Raw genomic sequence first — 26137 nt, forward strand, 5'->3', positions numbered from 1 at the left:
TGAAAGAAAACTACTCCTTGCTAGCCAGATCCAGAATGATTTCTTAAACACACACCTTTTCTATGGTTATTTTTGAATGCAAGATGGATGGACATTAGATAAACATTAGGAAGCAGTACACTCCTAGTGTGCTCCAAGTCATCTTGGGGAAAAACACTGCAAAATGAATGAATGAGGCAGCATAGGAACAGCTACCCAGTCAGATTATTTGTGATCAAGAGGGAATCTGAACAAAGTACCACACAATACTACAAGATTTCCAGGCTGCATGACCAGTCATTCATATGTCCCACAGCACTATTTAAGACTACTCTACAGCGTCCAAGCCCTTCCACTTCTATATAGTGTTTTGGGCAGTACATGGGCGACTGCAAAGAGGGAAGAAATAAAATACAAGAAGATTAGGAGATAACTGATAAGAAGCCAAATACTGCAAGAAGCCCAAACAGCAAATATTAGAGCTTACATTAGAACTGATAATTACAAGCCAAAGTTTCAATACAATTTGAAATGTAAACACTTAGAAAAGATGGAACAAATAATGTATATATAAACAAGATTGACTTTATTTGTATTTAAATTTTACACAGAATAACTTTTATTCCAGCTACTGGGGCCAACTGACATTCTCAAAGAACAGTAAATTTTAAATTTATTACAGATAAAAATACAGAGAGAATCTCTGAGAAGAGTCTGCACTTTTTTAATCTTGAAAAGCATATTAGGAACACAGTAAGAAAAAAGGATATAAAAGGTTCTTTATAATAATATGGTTATAGATTGCCCAAGAATCTCTCCATTATCAACATTTTAATGTTTGTTTCAACTACAAATTAACCACTATAGAGGACATAAGAGATTAAAAAACAGAATTAAGCAGTCTTGCAGGTAGTTTAGAAGGCTCAGTGTCAGTAATTGAAAAAGCATGGAAACATTCATGATGGAACCCACATATTTCCATGTGTATCAGGGGCACTGGTGTAAGGAATATTCCAAATCCATGGTTGATCTGTAAACCAAAACAAAAACATGCTCATGACAAATTCAGTTATTAAATGTAAAATTTTGATCCTCTCCCTTTGGAGGAAGAGGAAGGTCAAAATTGTCTGTATATTTTCATATAACTTCAGGTGCAATTTCAGTTTCCTGGAAATTTTTATTCAGCTATTTTTAAAATTTGAGTTTTGAAAAGGCTTCCCCCCCACCAATTATTTTAAATATAATTATCATAACCCAAAAATCTCCCCACCAGCTGTAAAAGAACTGTATTTTAAACAGTATACAAGAATGATAATGAAGCTAAATTTGTTCTGGCCCATAGGCAGCAAATTCTGTCCTACACATCTCTTAATGCAATGGAACTGTAAATAAGTGCTGTAACATATTAGCATTTCTCACAAGGACAGTAAGAATGTCACTGCCTGAAATGTTCAAGTTCACACCTCACTTCTTCAAATACTCTCTTCAGATGAGCACTAGGTTTGCAGCTGACAGTTCCCTCTCTCTGTTTCTCAGAATACAGAAGCTATTCCCACTTCTGGGAAGAAGAAAAGGCAATGCAGCTGGAGCCAGCAGCTAAGGCCTGCAATCTGCTCCAGGCTCTCCCTCCTGCCACAGACGTATTGCAGAAGAGCAGCTGCTCTATGAAGCCAAGCTACTATTCTACTTCTCTCAGAGTACTACTGAAATACAAAGAAAATGCCTTCGGTCCTTTCAGTGATTTTTCTCAAATATAAGTTTACATAAATCTAGCCTGCTTCTTTTGTCCATCCACAAAATGAGCCCTGAAGGAAGACATTTACATTAGTTTGTACAATGAATAGATTATCGTGTTTTGTACTGAGGATGCTGGGACTAGACCATTTATCAAAAACAAGCATCTCATTTAGATTACATAGTATGTATACTTGCTAAGGAGGGTTTGCTTCATGCTCATCAATTGAAATTTTAGATAAGCTATTGATGAGTGCTGATGCCCAGTTTCAAGCTTACAGGATCCAATGCCAGCTCTCACAATATAGAAAATGAGAATCACTGTATCAGAGAGAAGAGTAAGAAAGTGACAGAAGCAGGAATGAAGTGATGTATAAATTTCACAACCCCACACTCTGACAACTACCACACCAATTAAGCATGGTGGAGGGAGAGCATTGCTACCAAGTCTCCATTACTACTTGCTATTAGGGTATCTTTAATTCTAGTACTGTAGTTTCATATGTTGCAGTGAAACAAATCACTCCTATGCAAATATTTTGCAAAAGTGTTGGTTTACAGCAGTAAGAAGGTAATATGAAAATACAATTGCAACAACACTGAATCTACTTGATGTGAACAAAGTCTATGTTTAGAATTTATGAAAGCTGATAGGGATGTTACAAGTCACAGGGATGTGGATCATCAGAGAACGAACGAATTGTACAAATTATTATTATAAAAAATTTAAACAAATTGTAATTCAGTTATTTTAAAAAGACCCAATTTAAAACTATTTATAATTTTTAATAGGACAGATAGCAGCAAGAGGAAGACAATGTGTATAAATACTGTATGACCCTAGCAGCTTACTGTTGCACACTAAAATGACTGCCAATCTTTTGAAACTTAAAACCTTTGATCTTCTGGAAAAAACCAAATATGTTAACTGTTCTGAAAAAAACCCAAAATATGTTAACTGTCCCCTATTTATAGCCCTACTTGTTATTTTTTAAGGTGTACTCAATGTTGCTAACTTCCACACCTCCCAAGTTCAGTTCTTCAGCTTAATTCCCTAATTTTGTCTCAACAAAAGGAGCTTATTTGAATTAGTGTGAAATAGTGACCCAATACCACTGCTTCCTTCTTGCTTCACATATAAGAAGAATTCTAGCACTAGAGCTGGCATACAGTAAAAGGAATTGGACTATTCCTACCCCATTGCTAACTTATGATCGTGTGTAATCTCAGGCAAAGTGCTTTTTCAGTTATACTTGGGTAAACTTTTGAAGATTCTATCACAACTGAATAGACAGTCACATTTTCTTTAAAGATAGAGAGGTCCTGGAGAACAACCCAAGTTTTTTCAAGTACGCCTGACTAATCACTCACAGTCTTTCCCACTTTTTGAGATCATGTTACAGAATACAAAATCATGAGCTGTCAATGGTACAACAAGGTTGCTTTGCAAATTTTAACAATAGTATATTACAAATATAGTATATTCTGTAGGTCAACAACATGCTTGCTCAAAACTTCATGTTCTCTAAAGTATGACAGATGGCAGTATGGCATGTACAGCCAAAACTAGAGAAGTGTGTGAATACAGAAATATGCAATTGAATAGTAAAGTATAAAACACAATTTAAGCATCTTTGTGATCCTCTTCCTACAGTTTAAAATACAAGTCTCTTCTGCACTGAGTGGAGATCTGGATGAGAGCTATTCCTGGTTGATTTCTAAATGCAGAGACTGGAATCTTACATCATCTTTTACATGTTCCATGTAGTTATGCAGTACTAATTAGAAAAAAGAAAGTCATTGAAAAATGCACATGACTTCCTCAGCAGTCTTCGTTCTTAATTTCTTCAAAAAGATTTTAATTACTTAACAGAGTAAATGGAGAATTCTAGAACTCTGGGCAAAAAGCAAAGGTGAGAGAAAGGTAGAGACTGCATACAGTGACATTTTCACAGAACTTATCTGACCTCCTGAGGATACAGCAGGTCCCTGTAAGGGAGCTCAAAGTAATAAATTCCTCCAGTTTAGCTGCACAGACATTGATCTCTTCTATTAGGCACTTCATGACTAACATAAGGCACAATACATGAAAGTTATGTCCACCCTTTAAATAATAGAATAAACACAAACCTACTAGAGTTGGAGGAAAATACACCATGAAGTTTTTCTTGGTTTTATCAAACACAGCAGAGTTTATGTGTAATAAAGGAGATGGAGTGTTACTAGTTCCCTTCACTCCCTACAAATATTTACAAAATGTAATTTCACCATGCTCCCAATCCTTGCTTATTGGAAAATAGAAAAAAATATCAGGCAGTGACTATGTGAAAACACAAGGAAAAGGTCAATTCGCTCTTCCATAAAGTGTGACAATGAAATACTCAACAATGAGTGGGGACCTTCCTGTGAGACATGGCTTTTTGTGCATCCTTAAGAAAGTGAAATTTCAGCTGTCAAGATGTTGAAAACTTCAGCTAAAGAACAAATTGTTAAGTGGTCTGTTCATTTCCCCACAACACTGCAACTTGCACTTAAGCAAATTTCTATCTCATTTGCCCACTATTCTTCCAGTCTCTCACAGCGTGAGTTTAGCCACCAGTTAGCATGGGTAAAATAGATTTTTTCCACTGTAATAAAATACATTTTAATACATTTTTACAAATTATTAGAATGGCTCAGGAAAAAAAGCTTTAACAAAAAGCAAAATAGCCTAAGATTAATGTAATTCATATAACTGTCAAAAAGAGTAATATGTATCTTCACTCTGAGCAGTTCACTCATCTGAACTGAGATGGAACCTGCCCTATTTTCTTGTATATGCACATATTTTCACTATATTGTTAGTCAACTGAACAGCCAGTTTCTTTTCTTCATTTAAATACATACATTGAAGAGAAAACTGAATGAGAAATAACTCTTTTATTAGAAATTACTTACCCCTCTACTTCATGGGGTTCTCTTCCAGAGAGTTTAAGCAGTTCCAGAGCATTTGGAAGTAAGAGCTCAGAGAAAACTTATATAAATTCCTGCCTTGTAACCAAGTCACAACTCAAAGAACTGCTGATAAATATATTTTTAGCTCATCTTCTTTTCAGTAGTGCTGTACGAGCATTTTATAACAAGTAAATGAGATTAATAGATCTGAAATCTGGCAGATAAATAATGCATAGAAAACATTCAGAAATTTTTCACCTGCTGATGCCTCCCTAAATGGCACTAAACCAGGATCAATTAAGCAGAAATCTAATCACACTTAGATGTAATTAGAAAAGTTACGTGCAACTCACTAAGGAAAAAAAGCGGGTGAATTACCCCAAAATACTGAAGCTTACTATAATACAATGACATTCATGGTTTACAGTACATGTAAACCATAGATTCAGTGATCCATTTCAATAATTAACCACATAACCATAATTTGCTGACAATTTTTAGCTAAATATACATATTTCTTCCAAACATTACAGTGTGGTTTGTTGGTGGCTTGTTTGTTTGTGTTTTTTAAAAATCAACATATATAATAAAAATGAGCTACTTGACATGAAAATATTTCTGGTATGATTTCTCTCACATAAGAAATCTTACTCTCCATTTCAGTTTGAAGTGATTATGCTGCTACTAGCTATGGTTTGAAAACCGGTTAAATTTTTTTTTTTGTTCCTTTCAGGAAGACCAAATGGGTCTTGTTGGCACAAGTAGGTGGAGTTTACTCATCCATGTATTATAAAATGTGGCTCTCTGCAAGTTTGAAATACAGCTGGAAACTAAATGAAAGCAAAGGGAAATTTTAAAATATGTATCAGAGTTGATTTCAGAACATCTAAAAGCACATCAACACATCCTTCAGTGACTACAGCTTAGCCTGTGATTATGTTTCAGTGAAGGATAATCCAACCCTCTGGGACAGAAAAATAGTGCAAATCCAAGAAGTTATCCAGCTCACAATGATCCCAATTTATACTCTGTAGAAATTTTTGGAAGAGGAGGAGGAAGACAATCCTTATGATTGTTCCTCCAAGAGATCCTGTTTTTCTGTTTTGTCTAAACTTGAGTTTTAGAATGAGGCAAAGCAGGCAAAGGTGGACAAGTCTCCCTGCATTTTCTTTTGTCCCTTTATATGGAGTGAGAGAAAAGTAGGACTGGAACCAAATTATTTCATTATTATTGAGCTTAATAAACTTTAAAAGACGGTGGATCAACCTAATGAATTATTACAAGTGAAACCACACAGATTATTTTTATCACTTACTGATGAGTTTATAATTTTATGTCCTCAGATGTATTTTAGTGGTTTTCAAGATGTATTTACTTCACTCTAACAGTTTTCATACTGGAAATCCAGTCCCATCTGATAAACACTAATTAACATGACAGAAAGACACTGTGACAGAATGACAAAGGAATCTCTGCAATTAAACTATGTTGACAAACTAAGAAACTGTTTTTCTTTCACTTTGTTTTATTACATAATAATAAAATTCTGTAGCATTAAGAATGCCCGTTCCAAGATTTGCATTCCCATAAGTACATGTGCAGTGCAAAAAAAATCATGTATTTTGGTATATATATATATTCTGCTTAAGCCCTACTCTTGACCATCTGTTGGCTATTTTGTCCGCTTGACCTCCTGGTCCTGACAGAACTTTTCTGATCACATGAAAGGGATGTGAACTTAGTTTTCCCATTGTTAGAGAATCTGAGTTTGTGGAAAATCCCGCAGAGCCTTTTTTCCTTCAATTATAGGGATCAGTCAATAGGGTTTCTTTATAGAAAGGATAATTCCTTGCATTTCTGCTTTTCAAGACTTAATTAAAATAAATTTATTTATATTACCCTCCAGAGATTTTGGGAGTTGTTTCGTGTATTGCTAAGGACAGAGTATTTTATGAGTGCATCCCATAACATTGGAATTCTTTAAACATTTTTTCTACCATGAGGCTGAGGAACTGGAACAGAATATTCATGAAAGAGATGTGAAAAGGCACACGCAGCTGACAGCTTCCATTGCCAAAGCCAAGACAACTTGAATTCTGTTCATATCATGGGAGAAAGCTGAGACCCAAAAGATGAACCACAGACAAAAGAGTTCTCTACAGAAATAAGCTTTCTATGCAAAAAATGAGAAAAGTTACTTGGAAAAAATTCCTTACATTTAGTTAAAATATACATAAAACTCACTGACACAGGAAGCTAAATGCCATAATTAAAACAAGAACTGTATTGATTATACAACTATTTTTGCATAAGGAAGGTGGCATATGTAACACATTTGAGAACACATATGGATTCTAATTTTTAATCTTTGTTTTAAAATTTCCAAAAATACGACTTTTTCCAAAACCTTCCAAAACTAACAGTTTGAACATTAGTTAACAAGCAGATAGTGCATTAATGTCCCAGAGCATGACAACTAGTTGTAGCATCTATTTCCCCTTTAACTAGCTAGTAAACCAAGGCACAACCCCTGCCACCACTCCCTGAAACAATATTAACAATACTTCAACGGACAGCATGCATTATACCAAAGAAAAGTTTATAATAGATTGTATTATCATTTCTACATCAAATCGCTCTTTTTTCTTTGGGAAAACGGAACTTCCATTTAAGAATTATTTTGGATAAGCAGTAAGCTCTTCAAGCAGAAAAATAATCTTTGCAAGTTACAAAAGTAACATGCTTCATATTGAATAGGTGAATGCCTGGCCATGTAGCTGGTGCCATACTCAAGGTTTTGGCTTCTGTGATCATGGAAGTACTGGTGAGAAGCCAGGTTTATTGGGAGCTGGTGGGATTCACCTGACCAAATGGGACAAGAGCCTCTCTGCCAAGAAGCTAGCCAGAGTTGTGAGCAAGGCTTCAATTTAGACTCAGTGGCAGAAGAAGCCGGAGTTTTGAGCAACACAGGAAAGCCAGGGGGCTGCTGGTCCACTGACAACCAATAGCAAAACACCTGTAAAATGTTGCAAAGGAATTAGGGCTTGTTCCTCTAAAAGGGTGACGTGGTCAACAGCCCATCTGAAGTTCCTCTACACCAATGCACACAGCATGGATAACACACAGGAGTTGGAAGCCACTGTGCAGCTGGGAATTTGTGATCTACTTGGTAACACTAAAACGTGGTGGGATGAATCACATGGCTGGAGCACTGCAATCAATGGCTATAAACAGATGGGACAGACAAGAAAGAAAGGGGGAGGGAAGCTGCCTTCCATGTAAAAAAAAGTGAATTAACTGCACAGACTTGTGTTTGAAAAGCAATGCTAAACAGATTAAGAGTTTATGGGTGAAAATCAGGGGTTAAGCCAACAAAGGAAACCTCCTGGTTGGTGTTTACTATAGCCTGCCCAGTCAAGAGGATGCTGCCAAAGCCTTCTTACTTCAACTACATGAAGCACCATGCTCACAGGATCTGATCCTGCTAGGATCAGACTTTGTCTTTACTTTTACTAAGACTCTGAAAGTCTACTTACTTCTTACCTTTGAAGCATTCTTTCACTCCATACCTTAAGTTAGTTCACAAATCTACAGAAATATTTCTGTAGATTTAAAATTTAATAAGATTTAATAAGATTTAATAAGATTTAACTTAATATATTTAAGATTGAAATAATAAGAGAGCATATAAATATTTCAATAAATATTATCTGAACTCTTTGCTGCTCTCCTATTATTTCAACCTTTGGATCATGGCTTCCCAAAAAATAAGTTCATTATAATCTTTTTGTATTACTTTCAAGACCAAAAATCTAAAAATTTACTCTTCCCAAATACTGCAGGTTGCACATCATCATTATCCTCAACTTATTTTTAGATTTTTGAGCCATCATCACCCCATAGCAGCACTTGCTTATCACTTCCCTGATTTGCATGTTCTAGAGATAGCTTCAGAAGCTGAGAAGGTTGAGATTTTTGTAAATCTCTTCAAGTGTTATGAAACATATCCCCTCCATCCCTCCAAGGGGGATTCCAAGACCGAGCTTCAAGAGAATGAAGTCTGAAATGATGAAATACAGAACAGACCAAAAGCAACTTCTGCTTCTTTCAGCAATTCTTTCACATTTCCTCTATGGTATTTTACACACTTCGAGAGGATTTGTTCCTCACACCTACTCTCTTCCAAGCATTCCTCTTTCAACACTCCTTTCCCCTTAGTTCTGCAGAAAAACATTTTGATTCCATTAAGAGTATAGATTTCCCTAATACATACAAGAACCCCAGAAGAGGAATAAGCCCTCCTATATTTAGGTTATTGATCCAAAACTTAAAAAACAATAATGAAAAAATAGCACCAAAAGAATATAGTTGCTTTCTTTGAAGTCACAAGCATAATGTAGGACTGATATAATCTTAAAAGCAGTCATGTCCCAAAAAATTTAAAATAAAACTTTGTGACGTAGCAGTATTCAAATGACTCAGGGTTACTCAAATTAGTTTGTTTCACATATAACATAGCTACTTCTTTTCTGAAGTCACACCTTACCTTTGCTTTCATACTGCTGGGGTGGCAGGTCATAAGGTACAGGAAAACATGTTGCTGAATCCTTACTTTCTGAAAGCATTTTCCCTCTCACATGAAAGTAACCTTTGTCCAGTCCCTGAAGGAAAGGAAACATAAAAAGAAGGACTTAGTAGTTTTTTGTGAAAAAAGAAACCTAATTCAAAATAGATTCTTTCTCAATAAGATTTATTTTAATAAAATGTTTTGCTTCCACTACTGACATCAGATACTTTTTAAAGCACATTCCAGTCTTAAAACCTCATAACCCAACAGGTGGGGCCACACTGGATATACATTACTGTCTTAATCCCTCACACATGTACAGATCTATTTCCATCCTCACGAGGTAAGATGCTTGTGGCCTCACTTGTGTGAGCAATTCTATCCGAGTGTAAAGGTCTTTGCTAGTACCATATGGGCAGCATGTCAATACTGCAAGATGTTGCTTCTTCTGCATAAACACTTACAGATATTAGAATAAAATCTTAATTATTAAACAAAACATTAACACCTTTGGTGTTTAATCCTTAACTAGTGGGGAAAAGCTTTAAAATTTTCTTTTTGCTTTTTAGCTTCATCCTGAACCATATTACCTAGATGTTCAGTGTGTTTCATGAACTGAATTAAAATTCAACTCTTTATACAGAAACAAGTCTTCAAATATATGCTTTTCACAAATCATGGGTAGTGCCATATATATATAAAAAAGAACTCTGTAAGTGGTGATGATGGTGGCAAGAGCTTTCTTCACAACTCCTGGTAGTCAGCTTTCAGTTGGCAGAGTCTGGGTGGTGGTGTGCACTCCTAGATACTACTCATATGGTAAGATGTGAGAAGGCTCACAGGGAGACCTTACAGCAGCCTTCCCATAGCTGAAGGGGGCCTACAGGAAAGCTGAGGAGGGACTTTTTACAAGGGTTTCAAACAGGGCAAGGGTTTCAAACTGAATTGGAAGAGAGAAGATTTAAGTTAGATATTAGGAAGAAATTCTTTACTGTGAGGGTGGTGAGACACTGAAACAGGTTGAGCAGGGACGTTGTGGATGCCCCCTCCCTGGAAGTGTTCAAGGCCAACTTGGATGGAGCTTTGAGCATCTTGATCTAGTGGAAGGTGACCCTGCCCCTGGCAGGGAGGAGTTGGAACTAGAAGATCTTTAGGGCCTCTTCCAATCCAAACAATTCTATGATGATTCTATGATTTAAAACTGCAAATTAAAATGTATTGGTGATGTGCTATCGCTCCAAGTGTTTCTTGTGTTTTACATAGAGCTACAAGAGGAATGTGGAATGGCAGAGAAGGCTTCACCACTGTAGAGTGAGTTGTTTCTTTTTCTATAGTGAGCTTTCATGTGCATACCTATCAAGAGCACCAAAATTACACAGCTAGCACATGGCACCATCCAAGAGTGAAATTTGTACAACCATCACCATCAAAGCAGTATACACAGCAACACCTACTTAGGCCTCTACATCCATAACCCATAGCCTCAGTTGAAATCAAGTATCAAGAATTATGCCACATGAATTCCACATGAAGTTCATAACAGTGAATGCTTTTCACACAACATGCTAGGATTTCCTACTTCTAGGACATTTTAAATCTCATTTTCTCCCTGTTATCCTTTTTTTTTTTCAACCCAGTAATGCTTTTGTTTCTTCTTCATTTTGTCTACCCTCTCCTGTTATTACTTCAGTGCATTTCTTTTCAGACATTTTGCTTCCTTTTCTTGTTCTACACCTTCACTTTCCTCTTCTTTGTTCTTCCTCAGCAGTCACTGGGTATACTTCCCTCTCCTCTGAGAGTTTTATTTCTTCTCTCATTCTGTCCTCCAACTCCACTGGACTCCACCAGTTGATCCCCACATTTATTTGTCTCTCAGACCATAAGAAATCTTCCAGTCAGGAAATGCTAATCTAAGAAAAGATATTTAACTTTCTTAAAACATCCTGGAGTAAGACTCTAGATTATGGAATGCATTCTTTAACAAGGTTCTCTGAAGAGATTCACATTTTTAAAAACAACTCTCACGTGTCTATATTCACACAGGAACTGAAATAAGTTACACGTTTTGTCTGGCTTGTGCATTTCCTAGATGTTGACAGCTCTCATTGCTGTTTCCCAAAAAAGCCCAAAAATCTTGCCTAAAAAAAAATCTGCCCACCTTGTAAATCTTTCTCAGCAGTGTTTTTTTTATTTCAGAATTTTTCCTTCTGCAGCTATTTTTTGTTCTTTGACTGCTGCTCACAGGAATATATTTTGTAATGCTGAGATACATTTCCCAGGTAGAAAAGCATATTTTTTTCCTACTTGTGAAACTTCAGATGTTGTTGTGGGTTCTACTAGTGCCTTAGCATCATACATTGTAAAAGTAGGAATTGGGAAGACGAAAGGGAACAGGAAGTAGAACAGCTTTTAGAATTCTTTCCAGCATTTTTTGTCCCAAACACAAGGCAGCCATACAAGAGAGAGGTAAGAACTGCTATAACTGAAATATTTTTATACTAGCAGTAGTAGGTGCTACAGGAGGCAGATTAGTATTCTACTGGATGATCACAGGACTATCCTTTCCCATGACGGTAAACAGAAAAAAATCCCACTTTTTGACAAAACTATTTAAAAACTCACTAATTTGGGCAGTACAGTATTAAGGATGCACATAGACTTTACAATGACCATGCTCCTTTGGCCAGGAGAATACACAATAAAGTCCTTCCTCAACACTGAGGTGCGTTTATTCAATTATTCAAAACACATTTATTCAACAGAACTTTTTTTGTAAGAAGCCCACAGTGACAAATTCACTTCTTGGCATGGAAAACATGCCCCAGAGTGTCTTTTCCACTGGAGTTTAAAAACCTTGTAGCAGTTTTGTGAGCACTACGAGTAGCGTTTAACATTCTAAAGGCCACATATAAAATCCTGGTTTACCTATACCATTTTCCTATCCCCCCTCTATTTCATACAGGAAAGACTTCATCTGAAACTGGATTTCTTTCAAGGAAGAAACTGGTACTACATTACTTTGGAAGTTACAGTCAAAGAGCTTAACCTACACTCTCTTGTTTCTGGTCTAAGATGAGCTATGACTGAAGGTTCAGCTGTTTGAACTCAGCAAAAATTTCAGCAGTTCACTTCTGATGCTCACACACACATAATGGCTGGTTCCAGATCCAGCTCACACCATCCTCACAAGCAACTGTATGGGAGTATTTTAATTGTTACTATTCACTATCAAATAAAGCATTCCAAAACCCATAATACTGACAGTTTTTTGTGACTGATTATCTAGATGGAATTGCAGCATCTGATAGCACTGGGCAGGCAATCATGGGTAAGCTCTCAGCTCAACAGCAACTACTGTATTTCTGAGTTCATATTTCCAGCAGCTAATTGGCTAGTACCACGTTCTTCAACAGACATTTTAGAAAATTTAAATATACCACAAAACTTTATACCATTTTACAGGTCAATCTCAGTTTCTTACATTATCAGACACCAAAGCTGTATCTAAAAACTGTTTATTTAAAAACCTTTCCATTAGACACTTCCATGATTTTTCAAGCAAAATAATTAACAACATGCTTCCCTGGACTCCATGTTATGTGATGGGGTTCTCTCAACATGTTTTGATGTTAGATATGTAATTTATTTCAGTCTCTGGAAAGGAATCCTCAGAAGCAGAAAGAGTAAACTAAACACAAATGAGACTGAAGATGTAGGAGGTGAGAAATGGGAATAAAGATAGAAAGAGAAATGCAGTTCAACCACAGGACATGATCTTTTTTTATAAACATAATTTTTTAATCAGGAAAAGCTTGTGATCTAATATCAACATCAGATGATTTTTCCCTAAGCACTAAAATTACAAATGATGACAGTTGCTGCTATGTTGAGAACAACCACTTAACATATTTCTGAGTCTGCATTAGCACATCAGGCCAGGACACAGCCTCAAAGTTCTGGAAACATTTTAAAAACCAGACAAAAACCGGCAGCCAATAGCCGGCAACTGAAGAACACTCCACCTCCACATTCTCCCTCAGCAGAAGGCTCCCAGCAGAGCGAGGGGAGCTTTTTTGGGGAACTTTTTTTAAGATGAACAAAACCAAGAGCGTGCTCGGCAGCAGCGCCACCAGGGTAGCGTGGCCGAGCGGTCTAAGGCGCTGGATTAAGGCTCCAGTCTCTTCGGGGGCGTGGGTTCGAATCCCACCGCTGCCATGAGTGTTTTACCACATGAACTCGCTCTTCTTACGGCTCTTTTTCAACCTGAACGACTCCGGGGCCAAATGCCTTAAACTCTCCCAAAAGAGGAGTCATTTACTTCATTATCAAACTGCCTGAAGAAACAGAACTATCAGAAACCAGCTGCATTGAATCACCAACCCCACAGCTTGAGCATGGACTTGAAGCCCAGGAAGGCTCAAATGTCTGAAAGTATTTCACCTAGTTTGTATTGTGCATCTTTTTATTAGCAAACAAACTTTTTAAAAAATGCAGTTTCTAAAAACTTCTATCTATTTCTAGTTCTGCATTACCTTCACCTGACACTACTCTGCCACTTAGTATGTTATAACCACAAACACACAGATGTCTCAACAACCAGACTAAGTTATCAAAGAAGCACTTTTTATGTGGCTAACTGCAGGGCATATGAATGAGACAGATTCAAAAGCTAATTATTGCAACTTAAATATCAGGTACATAACGCACATACATAGGTCAAGTATTATTTGTCTCTCTGACTAAATCCTTGTTATTGGATGTCTCTGCAGCCAATTTCAGTAAAGAAAAGAAAGGGGGCTGCAGTCCCTCTCCCCATTTTGCTCCCATATACACCACACCATGTTACTACAGACAGGTGACTTGCTTTTTCATCTCGCCAGTCTTCACAATTATGTATCAGTATTTAGGAAGAGGGGAGGAAAGGAACTAAGTATGCTCTTCCAAAATGTGTTAAATGCTACATGTTCTTGCAAGTTCTAGATGAGCCTCAAATAAGTTGTGTTGTGAGTACAGCCACCTATATAGGAGTACATATTTGCATGCTTCCTATAAATTTATATACAAAAAATAAGAGTTGTGAGGGCTATAGAGAAAAAGCATTGTACTTACACAAAGGATCTTTATTTTGCATATATTTTTATTACACTATTTGACAAAATCAAACTAAAAACTTTCTCATGAAGTGTGGTAGAATTAGTTTCTCCTGTGTACATATTTCTGTCAATTCTGACTAAACAAACAAACAAAAAGCAAAGACTAACCTATTATGTAACACTTTGTAAAAAAAGAAAAATAAATAAATTCAGGTCAAACAAGAGGCTGAGGAAAACCTTAAATGCATCACTGTGTCACAGAGCCTGCATCTCATTTGCCCTTTTGTCTCTCTATTCACCATCCTCACAGCCCAAATGATACAGAAGAAAAAAAATTATAGAAAGCAGGAAGAACGATCAAGAGCAACTGAGCAGGCTAAGAACTCTTCAGCCTAGAAGCATAGGATAAAGGTCTATAAAAAGAGTGGTATAGAAAAGGCAACTAATGGTCACATAGTTATCAAATCTTTCAGTGCAAGAAGGGAAAACCAAATTAAACTGATTTTCAGAACAGTGTGCTTTATGTGACCTTGTTAAAATGTGGAACTCAGAGCAGATTCTGAATGCTAGAAGCTTAATGGCATTTCAGAGAATAAATGTTCACAGAAAAGGCTACAGCCTGTAAGTCAAGAAATCTTCAGGGATAAGCTAGTACAGTACATACATGCCTGCCCACTGAACTTTTCTGTAAGCATCTGCTTTTGGCCACTGTGAGTTCTGAGCTGTGGCTCTGATATGCCAAAGCAAAGCCTTCTCTCCCTCCAGCAGTGGCTACTTCAGAGCAACCAGAGTGATAAGAAAGGGAAAAAAGATCTAGGGGCCTGGTGCTGCCATTTACAGTGCACAATACATTTTCCTCAGCTACATCCTAGCCATTTGCATCCAAAACTTCACTGATCAGCCTCACAGGCTCTGGTTCCAAAATCAGGCCAAAAGGTGGTTATCTCAATGTCATCCCCTCCTGGCTCTCTGTCCCTTTGGCCTCACTGCTTCTTCTTCCTTGCATTGGTACCACCTGATCATGTTGAGCTCTTTCATGGAATAACACTGAAAACTTGAGCCATTTGGTTTTCAGCACCCAGTGACAGTGAGCACCAGTGCAAGTACAAATAAAGGAGTGAAGACAGCCATGGACAGGCTACAATCACCGTAGGGTTAACTGATGATGTAGTTCCACATGCTGAACTAATCTGTTCCTTTCACTTGTTTGAGATAAACCAGATTCCTACCTAATTTAGTCAGGTGGTTAATCCTCTAACAGACAGCTGAATAAGACAGGTACAGCTACCTTCTTGTCACCAGAATATGACTCCAAGTTGCAAAGCAGCTTCATTATAGATTCTTTATCCTAGGCTGAAGACTAAAGCCTGAAGCAGCTCTAGTTTTGAGAGGCCTTGAACACACACACACACACACACACACACACACACACAAAAGACTGCCACAATTTCAAGACTATCATCATCCTTTCTGCAAATCTGAACTCACCCAGCAACTAGCAAAATCCTGGCCAGGTTTATTTGAGTAACTGTTGCTGTTTTATTCTGCTGTATATATATAAATTTGATTAATTTACTCTAATAAGTAACTACTTCAGCTCCTGCTAAAGGCTCCTTTTTTACTAAATGTAGTTTAAAAATTTCAATAGACTTTAATGACAAAGGATGGGCCAGTAGATGAAATTCTCATCTCTAAAAGGTAAATGACATCTTTGAAATTAGTGCTGATGGATTAAGCCACCAAAGGTCAGATTCTATCACTAGAAAATCTACTGCAGAGTACCATTAGACTGAAACACCCTCTTAGAGCAAGCTAGCTCAAGTTATGGATGATAAATTAAATCTCAAAGATATTTGGAACCATCTTCTTGAGATGCTGACTTCTAATGCTGCATGAAGGAAAAACTGCTGAAAGCATTCACATATACTAAAACATTATGAATGTATTTAATTAATGAAAGGCATGTCACTGTAATGCAGCAGCTTGTACAGATATGCCTGAGAAGTCAAACTAATGTGAACACTGCTAGCCCAGTAATCACAACACCACTCTGTAGCAGCTGCAGATCTTGGACAATTTGTACTCAACTGTTAAAAGCATCAGCTGTTGTTAGATAAGGTAAAACAGCAACACCTCAGTTTAGCCTCAGAGGATATGTGTTTGGAATGGGCAAGAGGAGAGTTGAGGTTTGGGTGGAGGGTCTGAAGAAACAGTATTGAAGGCAGAAATATTTTTTATGGGGCAGTCAAAGCAATCAGAGAACAAAGAGCAGCGGAGTAAAACTGGAAGCACACAAATCCTACTTCTCTAATTAATGCCTTATTACCTCACAGGAACACAAGACAAGACTGCAGTTCTTGCTCTCAGTGTATGCAATGTATTAATACTCCCTTCCTTTTTGCTACTATGAACATGAAAACCAAACCAAACATTTTTCATCCCCTTTAAATAAATGGTCAGATTTTCAGCAGCGACTCTTTAGCACTGCAGAAGTTTTCACACTGCTTGCTGCTTCAGCTAATGTCAAAATAAACACAAAGCTACATAGCACTAAATGAATTTGATCTTCTATGGAAAACATCGTGGGGGCTGGAACAGGAACACCCTGACTGCATTTTCCAAAAGGATGATTAAAAGGAAAAATACAATGACAGAACTCAAGGTCACAAACTCCAAGCGTTCTCTAAACAAATCTAGTGTGCATAAGAATGAAGAATCATAGAATGTCAGATTGGAAGAGACCTCAAAGATCCAACACTTCTAATATTATTGTTTATATGATATGTCCTAGCAGCTCATCAAGCTGAGCCTTAAAACTTCCCAAAATGGAGGAACCCATCACTTCCCCGGGAGACCATTCCAATGTCTGACTGTCCTCATAGTGAAAAATTTTCCTCTCTTGTCTGATCAGAATCTCCCCAGGAGCCACTTGTGCCCATTGCCCCTTGCCTTGTCAATGTGAGTCCTTCTAATAGGGAGTCTCCAAATTCTTGGTAGCCCCTCTTTAAGTTCTGGAACATCATAATAAGGTCTCCTCTAAGCCTGCTCTTCCCAAGGCTGAACAAACCCAGTTTTCTCAGCCTCTCCTCACATGCTCCAATCCCCTGATCATCCCTATAGCTCTTCTCTGGATCCTCTCCAGCCTGTCTGCATCCTTTTTGTACAGCAGGGACCAAAACTGTACACAATACTCCAGGTGTGGTCTGATAAGCACCAAGTAGAGTAGGATGAGGACTTCTTTGTCTCTGCTACAGATGCCCTTGCTGATGCAAACCCAGTATCCTGTTGGCTTTCTTTGCTGCTGCAGCACACTGCTCACTCATTTTAAGCCTGTTGTCCACCAAGAACCCCAGGTCCCTTTCCACAAGGCTGCTCTCTAGCCGAGTAGATCCCAGTCTGAACTGCACTTGTGTTATGTGTTCCCAGGTGCAAGACCTTGCACTTCTGTACACTGAACTTCAAAAAGTTCCTGTCAGCTCACCTCTTCAGTCTAAGTCATCCTGGAGGGTGGCTCTCCTTTCTGGGGTGTCAACCTCTCCACTCAGCTTTGTATCATCAGCAAACTACATCAGGATGTTCTTGATCTCATCATCCAGGTCACTTGTGAAGATGTTAAACAGCATCAGGCCTAATATTGACCCCTGGAGGACTCCACTTGTGACCCACTGCCAGTTAGAGAATGAACCTCTGGGTATGGTCTGTCAGCCAGTTCTTCACCCACTGCACAGACTGCTTACCCAGGCCATGCTGAGTCAGTGTCTCCAGGAGGAGGCTGTAGGGTACAGTATCAAAAGCCTGAGAAAAGTCCCAGCAGACAATGTCCACTGCTCACCCTGCATTCACAGAGCAGGTTACTTTGTCGTAAAAGGCAATCAGGTTTTTTAGGCATGATCTGCTCCTGATAAATCCATGCTGGCTTTTCCCAATCACATGTTTTAATTGACTTATGATAGTCCTGTGGAGGATTCACTCCATGATTCCCCAGGGGCTCAAGTGAGGCTAATGGGTCTGTAATTATATAACTACAATAATAGAACACAGGAAAATTGCTGAAAAGACTTTAGATTCAAAGCAATGCAGTCCTCTTTCCACAGCAAGCAGAATTATCCCTGGTGCCTGAACACATTTGGTAAAAAAGGGAGAGAAGAGGTCAAAGTTTTGCAGTACTTCAGTGAAAGCTTTCATCTCATGAGAGATGACCCAACCACTCATCCTGATGACCACAAGCCTTGAGCTTCATTATGAATGATTTACCCAAGAGTATTTACCAGAAGTACTCTTCACAGTTGTCATTACTACTAGAGGACTCATATTTGACAACAGCAGAATCTCTCTAAATTTTTTTGTGTAAGCAGGCCTGCAGCATTTTGCTAAAGACTGAAGCAGATGCTTATTAACTATCTAATGTATTTTTAATGATCAGTAAACTTGGCTCAGACCCTGCCTTTAATATCTAGTCATTGAAAGAAGATATTTATCATCCTTTTCAGCAATGCTTAATATATCACAAATTTAAAATATTGTGTTATTTAAAGAAAAGTCATATCAATACCAAATCCATATTTGCTGTGTAGGAAAACAGAGTGTTTCTATTTTAAAGAATACCTTGTGTAAACTCTACTTGCTATTAGCTTTCTCACTTGGAAACACAAAATCCAGTAAGTAGGTTATTCCATTTGTATTCATCAGTATTTGTAATTCTCAGCATATCGTAGGATTTGTACTTCAACTATGTACTTACAAATGCTGAAGGCAAGAAAAGGACACCAAGTTCATATGAACGGATCATCAGTTGGGTACCATTTTTCTCCAGAGCCCCCCAAGCTGCTTTAGCTAGATTGGCACTGCAAAGAGAAATGAAACATTTCAGTGAAGCATAATCTTCACAGCAGAAAGTATTCAAGTGCCACAGCTGTAGCAATGGCCTTCTACCAGGAGAACTTCAATCAGACCAGTCTTTTCACAAAAAGTGATTTGAGTGTTATTCCTTATTGCTATTTTTTACATCTCAGTGGGAGTAGCAGAGACAATATATAGAAGGGTATTCATACAACTCATGTGCATAATTATACAATCTTACTTGTGTCATGCAGATCTACAAGACAAATTCAGTCTTTTGAATCTTCTCTGCACATTACAGAAAGGAACTTGGTATTGGTAAATAGCTTCAGTTTGATAACATAGGAAGATTAAAGGCTACCTCAATTACGAGTAGTTACATTACCAGACATTTAATGCAGCACATTTTTTCAAGTGTTAGATAATATCTTTTGCTCTGGCATTTGTTCTTTGATATAATTATGAAAACAAATATTTATCAGAGGCATTTTGTTATCTGATGTCCTGTTCAGCACCACCTTGTAGCTGAACCTTCATCAGTATCTGGTATGAAGCAGATCAAGTTGGGAGTCAAAAAATAAATGCAATTCTTTTGCCAAAACCTATTTCTACAGCAAATTAAAAGCTTAAGTGTTACTTTTTAACTGACAGACATAATAGTTGCTTTTTGATATTAGCAAACAGTGAAACAGGAGAAGCATAAGAGGAAAAATAAAAGCAATCAAATTTCTATGTTAGGTGGACTCAGCAGCACATTTGAATTACTTAAATCCTTTAAAAAGCACCTTAATTGTTACTATTATAGCTGGCAAGATTTCATCAGTGAGTGATGAAATTTAAAGAGACAGAATATAAAGAGGAAAAAAGATTAAAATATCTCCGTATTTATGAGTAAGGCAAACTGCAAACTGAAACATATCTCCATTTTTCATTCACAGTAAGACATTCTCCCTTCACATAAAAAAAAATTCCTTGCTCCCTCTTTTGACTTCTTTAAAAGAAATACAAAGCTAGACTTGAAGTTACACTACCGAACAACTCTATCTGACCAAATGTCAGCTACCTGCATGTTTTGTAATGATAAGGCAGTGCAAGGCAAAATTTAGGCTTAACCTGTATCAATTTTGTGCAAAACCAACACTTTCATTTTCAGCATGTTAATGAAACTCAATCCAAAGTTTAAAAATATTTATCACTTCAGTTGATCCTGAGCCTCCAAACTGGCAGTTACAGCTCAGAAAAAAACTTGGTGTGACTGTCAACAGTTCCTGAACATCATTTTAACTTGAAGCCCCAAAAGGGGTACCACAATGAAAAAAACCATTAAATATGGACAGAAAAATTCCTATCACTAGAGTAGTACCAGGATCATAGCTGTAACTCACCTGGGCCTGCAACTGATAAGAACTTTTCTATAAAGACTTTTTAGAGCAAGAGATGCAGGGCAAATTGTTTACCTTGTAACTAAGAACCATGCAATCTTCTGGAAGTCTGGAGAGGGTCGCATGTATGTCTTAATGTGAGGTATAGCATGACTCCGACCCGAGATTTCTGCTGACCATTTGCTAGAAAAAGAAAAGGAACTTTTTTCATATACAGTTTCATTTTAAGGTCTAAAAGCCACCATACTGTCTCACATCTTCAGTAATCCTACCCTATACTTATAACATCCAATACATTTTTCCTCCTACAGAAAAGCAGAAAATACCTTATTTAACCGTACTTTTAATCCTGAAATCTAATCTTGCTAAAAGTCAAAAGGGCAGGATATTTTGTCTTTGCACATAAACACGACTCTCCTCAGAGTATCAGGCTCTCCTATAGTAAGTTTTCCATTCCTTCATTTCAGCTAAATCCAAGCTTCCAGACAGTGTTTCTTCTTTGAAGACTAGCAATGGTTATGCCTTAAAGCAAAGGAGCCTGGCACCAAATTAAACCTTCCAAAATTCTCCAAGCTCATTACAGTTTATTTTGCATGAAGTAAAGGCAGGAAGCAGCTTGTAAGATTGTTGACACTACCCTTCCTCTTACACACACACACACACACACACACACACACACACACACACACACACACACAAACCAGTTTAAAACAACAAGCCATTGTTGAGGTAATTCAGCAACAGTGTTACAGAACTAAACTGTAAGCAAGCAGCAATAATATGCACATAACTGAAGGTTATGTATATGGTATTTAGAAGCACCTTCCACTCCCAGCTGTTAGTCTCAACCCAAAATCAGGAAGACAACAACTTCTCTTTCACTTAGATTCTACAGTAATGTAATTACAGTTACTTTTAATTACAAGTGATTGAAACAGGTATTCCAGAAAGTTAAAAGCAGAAAGGGGGGCACGGATTTTGGCTGTACTTTCTTAAATAGGGCAGAACAAATACATAAAGACATAAGGGGATGTGTGTCATTAACCATTCCAGACCACTTCTAGTCAAACTGGCTTAACATATTTTAAGCTGTTAAATTTCCATCAGAGTGCAGCTGGCAGAGGATGTTGACAGAACTGATCTCATGTTGCAGTAAACTTCAGGCATATTCAGTCTCAGAGGTAAGTACAGTAAGTTAAATGAAGCCAGCCTCAAAAAATTTTAAACACCAAATTCACTGCTTGGTGGAGGACGTGGTACCACATAAACTAAAAGCTCAAGTGTGGGGTGAGGAAAAAGAGAGTAGGTACTATCAGAATTTGAACAATAAAATGACTGCCTTTCCATCTCAAGATATTGTCAACAAGACTTAAGTATAGCTAGAATAACTCACACCATTAGTCTCAACCATGACAGAACAGTAGGTCCTCTGCAAAAGTGCTCCATAACTCATCTTTTTATGATATTAGGGGAACAAAATTGTAGTTCTTTGAACTGAATAAAAAAGATTATTATTCCTCAAAACTTTACAGGATTAGGGAACATATAAAGCTCTAACAAAATTGATAATGGACATGTAAAAAGCATGTCAAACAAGCTCCTCTGAAAACAATTTCTTCCATTATTTGAAAATAAAAATCTGACAAAGTAATTGCACAAACCAAAGGCATGTGGTATAAAAAGTCAATCAATTAATGAGCATTAAAATACAGTATTTTATGTACTTCTAAAGCAGATCAACTGTTTCAAAAGCAGCAGCAGCAACCCTACCAGAAAGAAAACTGAGCAAATTGCACTATTTACACAGTAGCGAATCTAGCAAAGCATTCTAGTAATCATTTGCTATCATCAGAAAAATGATACCAAGTTTGCTCATTTTATTCTTTTGAGAAATTAATTCAAGACATTACAATTCAGAGCTGCATTATAGGTTAGTTAAATATACTCAGCTTGCAGAAGAGCTAGAAAAGCAGCCCACAGACATTATAAAAATTCTATGCCTGGGGCAGAGGTTCTGACTATAGGACACCACTTTCCAACTCAATCATTTCTCTCCATACTTGTAAAATGAGCTATTCCTTCTCCTTCACTGTAAGGATAAAGTATTTATCTTATTCCTATTCTGATAGGCCCTCTAGTTTCTTGCTGGTTTTGTATTATTTTACCAGCTAGGTAAAGAAATTCCTCTAATCCTTTTACTGACAAGACTTTGCATTATGGCAAGTCTTTAAAATAGCTCATCTTAGATCTACCTCTCTTGAAACACATCCTACCATTTTCTGTATCCCTCAGGTTATCACTGATTAGAAGCTGCTGTATGTTATCTGCTCTACGGTAGCAGTTTACCTGCAGGCTCTCCTCGAGGGCTAATCTCTTGCATTACAATGTTCAGGGCTAGAATTTGGGTAGCTGGGTAGTCACTACAGAGCAATTATGCAGAGCTACTTGTCATGTGCAAACCAATTCAACAGATGCAGAGCACAATCCTAATATACCCAACAAGACAGGTATGCAGGCAATTTCTCATTGAACAGAACAATGAATGGTGTCATTATCAAGTCATGTTCTGTACACTAACCAACCAAGAATAACCAAAAAGATGGCATTTCTTCCAGTCAAATGCTCATGAGGTGTATGCTAACAGAAACTTGATTGAAGGCTGCCCCAACACCCAGAATTTTATCACATCCTCACTTTTTGAATCATGACTAAAAAACTTAGAAATCCTGAGGATGTTTGTTAACTTGCTTTCTTCCCTGAGTGTGCTTAGAGGGCACACTTCAAAGGCAGGACAGACAGTCTTACATGCTTTCTTACTCCAGTTCTACTCCTTAGACATTGATCAACAAAGGTCACAGCAGCAACCACATTCACTCCAGAATGGAAGATGCTCTCCCCAGTCAGCAATTGTATTCTCAGCCTGCTCAATATATACACAACTTTACAAACTCTGACTATATACACAACTTTACAAACTCTGACTTAGATATGGGCAAGGTATCTTACCAGTGCAACTCTCACTTGGAGAGCTGGAAGGTTTTGGTGAAAGGAATGGAGAGCTGTGGTCTTGTAAGAAGTTACCAAATTCAATTTTAGTTTTTTTTTAATTTGTGCAAGATCACTTTTCCAATTTTTCTCAGAACATGCTTAAGTTATTAAAGACTCAGCCTGAGGGAGACATCTGGCAAGGAATGTGTTAGACTAAGAATTTGGCAATATTAGTAGAGCAAGTGAAAATAGAAGTTCTTAATGGAAAGCATGAGACACCTTTAACAAAAAAAAAAAAAAATGGTATTACTATAAGGGACTAAATTGCTTGCAGAAGGATTGCTACACTCAAAACAAAAAAAGCCTTCCTAACCCTGTTGTGGTTCAGCTGAAATCCTGATAATACCAAGGCACAAGTGGGAAAGTGAAATACAACAGTTTAAAAGAGAAAAAAATGGAAAAAAGGAGTAAAACTATTCCAGTTTAGAGAAGGAAAACTTAAATAGAAGTTTACAGAATCCAAAATGTGGTGGTGTCCTCCATTAGCAACCATATCCTGTATAATTTTTACAAGTAAATCCATGTTTCAATTATATTTTGGATAAGCTCTGCAGATAAGGAACTAAAGGCTTTTATGTAAGGAGTTTAAGAGTATTATGCTTCTGGCCACTTCCAATTAATTTCCTTTTAATCCTCAAACATTACAACATTGTAAATTTAAATATACAGTCTCTGGAAAAAAATAAACACCCAAAGAATAGTTCTACTTACTGAAAATAGGAATGCAACCACAGCTGTTTCTGTGCTGTCTGTATACTGTACGGAAGTGAGCCACCAGCTTAAGGGGGGAAAAAAAACAACATATACATTTGTTTTTTGAAAGAAATTCTAAAATCAGCAAGCATCTTGGGGAATGAGCTATCTGAACTGTCCTTGTGACTTGTTTTCAGAAATAGTTAAATGCTTCAGTAGTATAATATGGTATATGGGTTGTTTTTCCATTCTTTTAATTTAGCCAGTTCCTAAACATTATGTACAGATTTACGCTGCAAAAAAAAAAAAAACAAACCAATATACAGGCTATGGAAGTAATTTCAGAAGACACATGTTTGTATAATTGTTATGATACTACTTGATATCAACAGATAAAAGATCATTACCTATAGAAGGTAGAGGGCATAAACCAAGCAGCTTTCAGCAAGAAACAAACAACAAAAAAAAAAAAACCAAAAAACCCCGACACAATATTTTAAAGGAGCAAGAATTTCTCTGATGAAACTGTATTTGTACTGATTTGGTCTGTATCTAATGAATGTTGTGATTTTTTGAAATTAATTTAAGCAATAAAAATCAGTCATCAAGCCATATAGCCCATAGTTTCCCAGATCCTCCTTACTACCCTTCCTGAAAGAACTCCTTGCTTTCAGTTCTCATAAATCTCTTCCAATCACCTTGATTTTTGAATACAATTAATCAGCAATGGCCTCTCTCTGACATCAGCCAACTCCCTGAGCACGAATGGGTGTAACCCACATGAGGACTTGCTTTTGAGAAACAGAAGCTTCACTGCATCAGAATGCTACAGTACCTCTTCCTCGATGGCTGAGGTTAAGCTTTCTGTAAAAATACACTGCCTTCATGAACAAAAACATGAGAAGACTGAACAGAACAATTACATACCACAGTATTAGAAAAAAAATTAATAAATAGTGAAAGATCTTATTCTCCAGAATTCTGCAGAATGACACTGCAAAGAAAACAGCAGGAGAACCCGGCACACTCAAAGTAGTGTCTGAACTTTATGCCAAAATGAAATTATGTTGCAGTTAGAAGCAGGCAAGAGCTGTTTTCTCTTAGATAGTGATATATGAACAGACTTAACCATTATATACAACAGTCCAGAAAGCTTTTTATTCAATCACAGTAAGGGAGCTGCAGTCAGTGCTCCAGTAACAGTAATGAATTCTACTGCCACCTATTCTACCAAGTTCTTAGCAAAATGACAGCTTCAAGCTTGTTCAACATTAACCACTGATTTGATTTTGCAGGACAATGATCACAAAAACCTAATAAATGAGAGTTTGTCTGCTTACCAGGATAGCCTTCCAGACTTTGCCTCACATCATTCACAGTAGGATAAACCTTCAGAGAGGAGAGAAGGAAGAAACTTTTAATAATCCGGTTCTAAGTAGAGAAGCTGTCAATTTTCAAACAAAAATCACCTTAAAGAGAATTTACTTGAGAACAAGAACACTAAAAGCTTCATTTTTCAGAATGAATAAAATTACACGGCAGCCTAAAACAAGTTTTATGCCAGCAATGGATTTTTACCTCTCTTGCAGAGTGTACCAGAATTAGACAGCAAGGCTCAAACATTCCTGCTTCAATCCCTTCCATGATGGCCAAAGCCCTTAACAGTAATTCATGAAATTTTAGACTTAAATAGGATTATAGACTGGCAATTAGCACACAGTAAGAGCAGAGTTTGACAACATTTTGTCCTTAAAAAGCTCCCGCCACAAACTTGTTTCTGCCCTGTGTTAATAACCTGACCAAAATAACCATGTTACAAAATTTGTTTTATTTATTAAACCCTCAGGGTTCAGTTACATCTCAGTAGC

At 37.3% G+C, this 26137-nt stretch overlaps 1 protein-coding gene and 1 non-coding gene across 2 annotated transcripts in view; one reads left to right on the top strand and one right to left on the bottom strand.

Annotated features, from left to right (window-relative positions):
* Nucleotides 1–544: 544 nt before the first annotated feature.
* TDP1 (tyrosyl-DNA phosphodiesterase 1) overlaps nt 545–26137 on the bottom strand; it is a 38412-nt gene continuing 12819 nt past the window's right edge. Inside the window, exons 11-16 of the mRNA XM_071745792.1 lie at nt 25610–25658; nt 24288–24354; nt 20604–20711; nt 19049–19151; nt 9194–9308; nt 545–1009 (exon numbers count right to left, since the gene is read on the bottom strand). Coding sequence (XP_071601893.1) covers nt 936–1009; nt 9194–9308; nt 19049–19151; nt 20604–20711; nt 24288–24354; nt 25610–25658 — 516 coding nt within the window. The 3' untranslated portion in view covers nt 545–935. The remainder of the gene's footprint in view (nt 1010–9193; nt 9309–19048; nt 19152–20603; nt 20712–24287; nt 24355–25609; nt 25659–26137) is intronic.
* TRNAL-AAG (transfer RNA leucine (anticodon AAG)) lies at nt 13348–13429 on the top strand. Its single transcript has one exon. It is a non-coding gene; the product is annotated as a tRNA-Leu (tRNA).

This window comes from Heliangelus exortis, chromosome 5 (assembly GCF_036169615.1).
Source record: "Heliangelus exortis chromosome 5, bHelExo1.hap1, whole genome shotgun sequence".
Classification (NCBI taxonomy): domain Eukaryota; kingdom Metazoa; phylum Chordata; class Aves; order Apodiformes; family Trochilidae; genus Heliangelus; species Heliangelus exortis.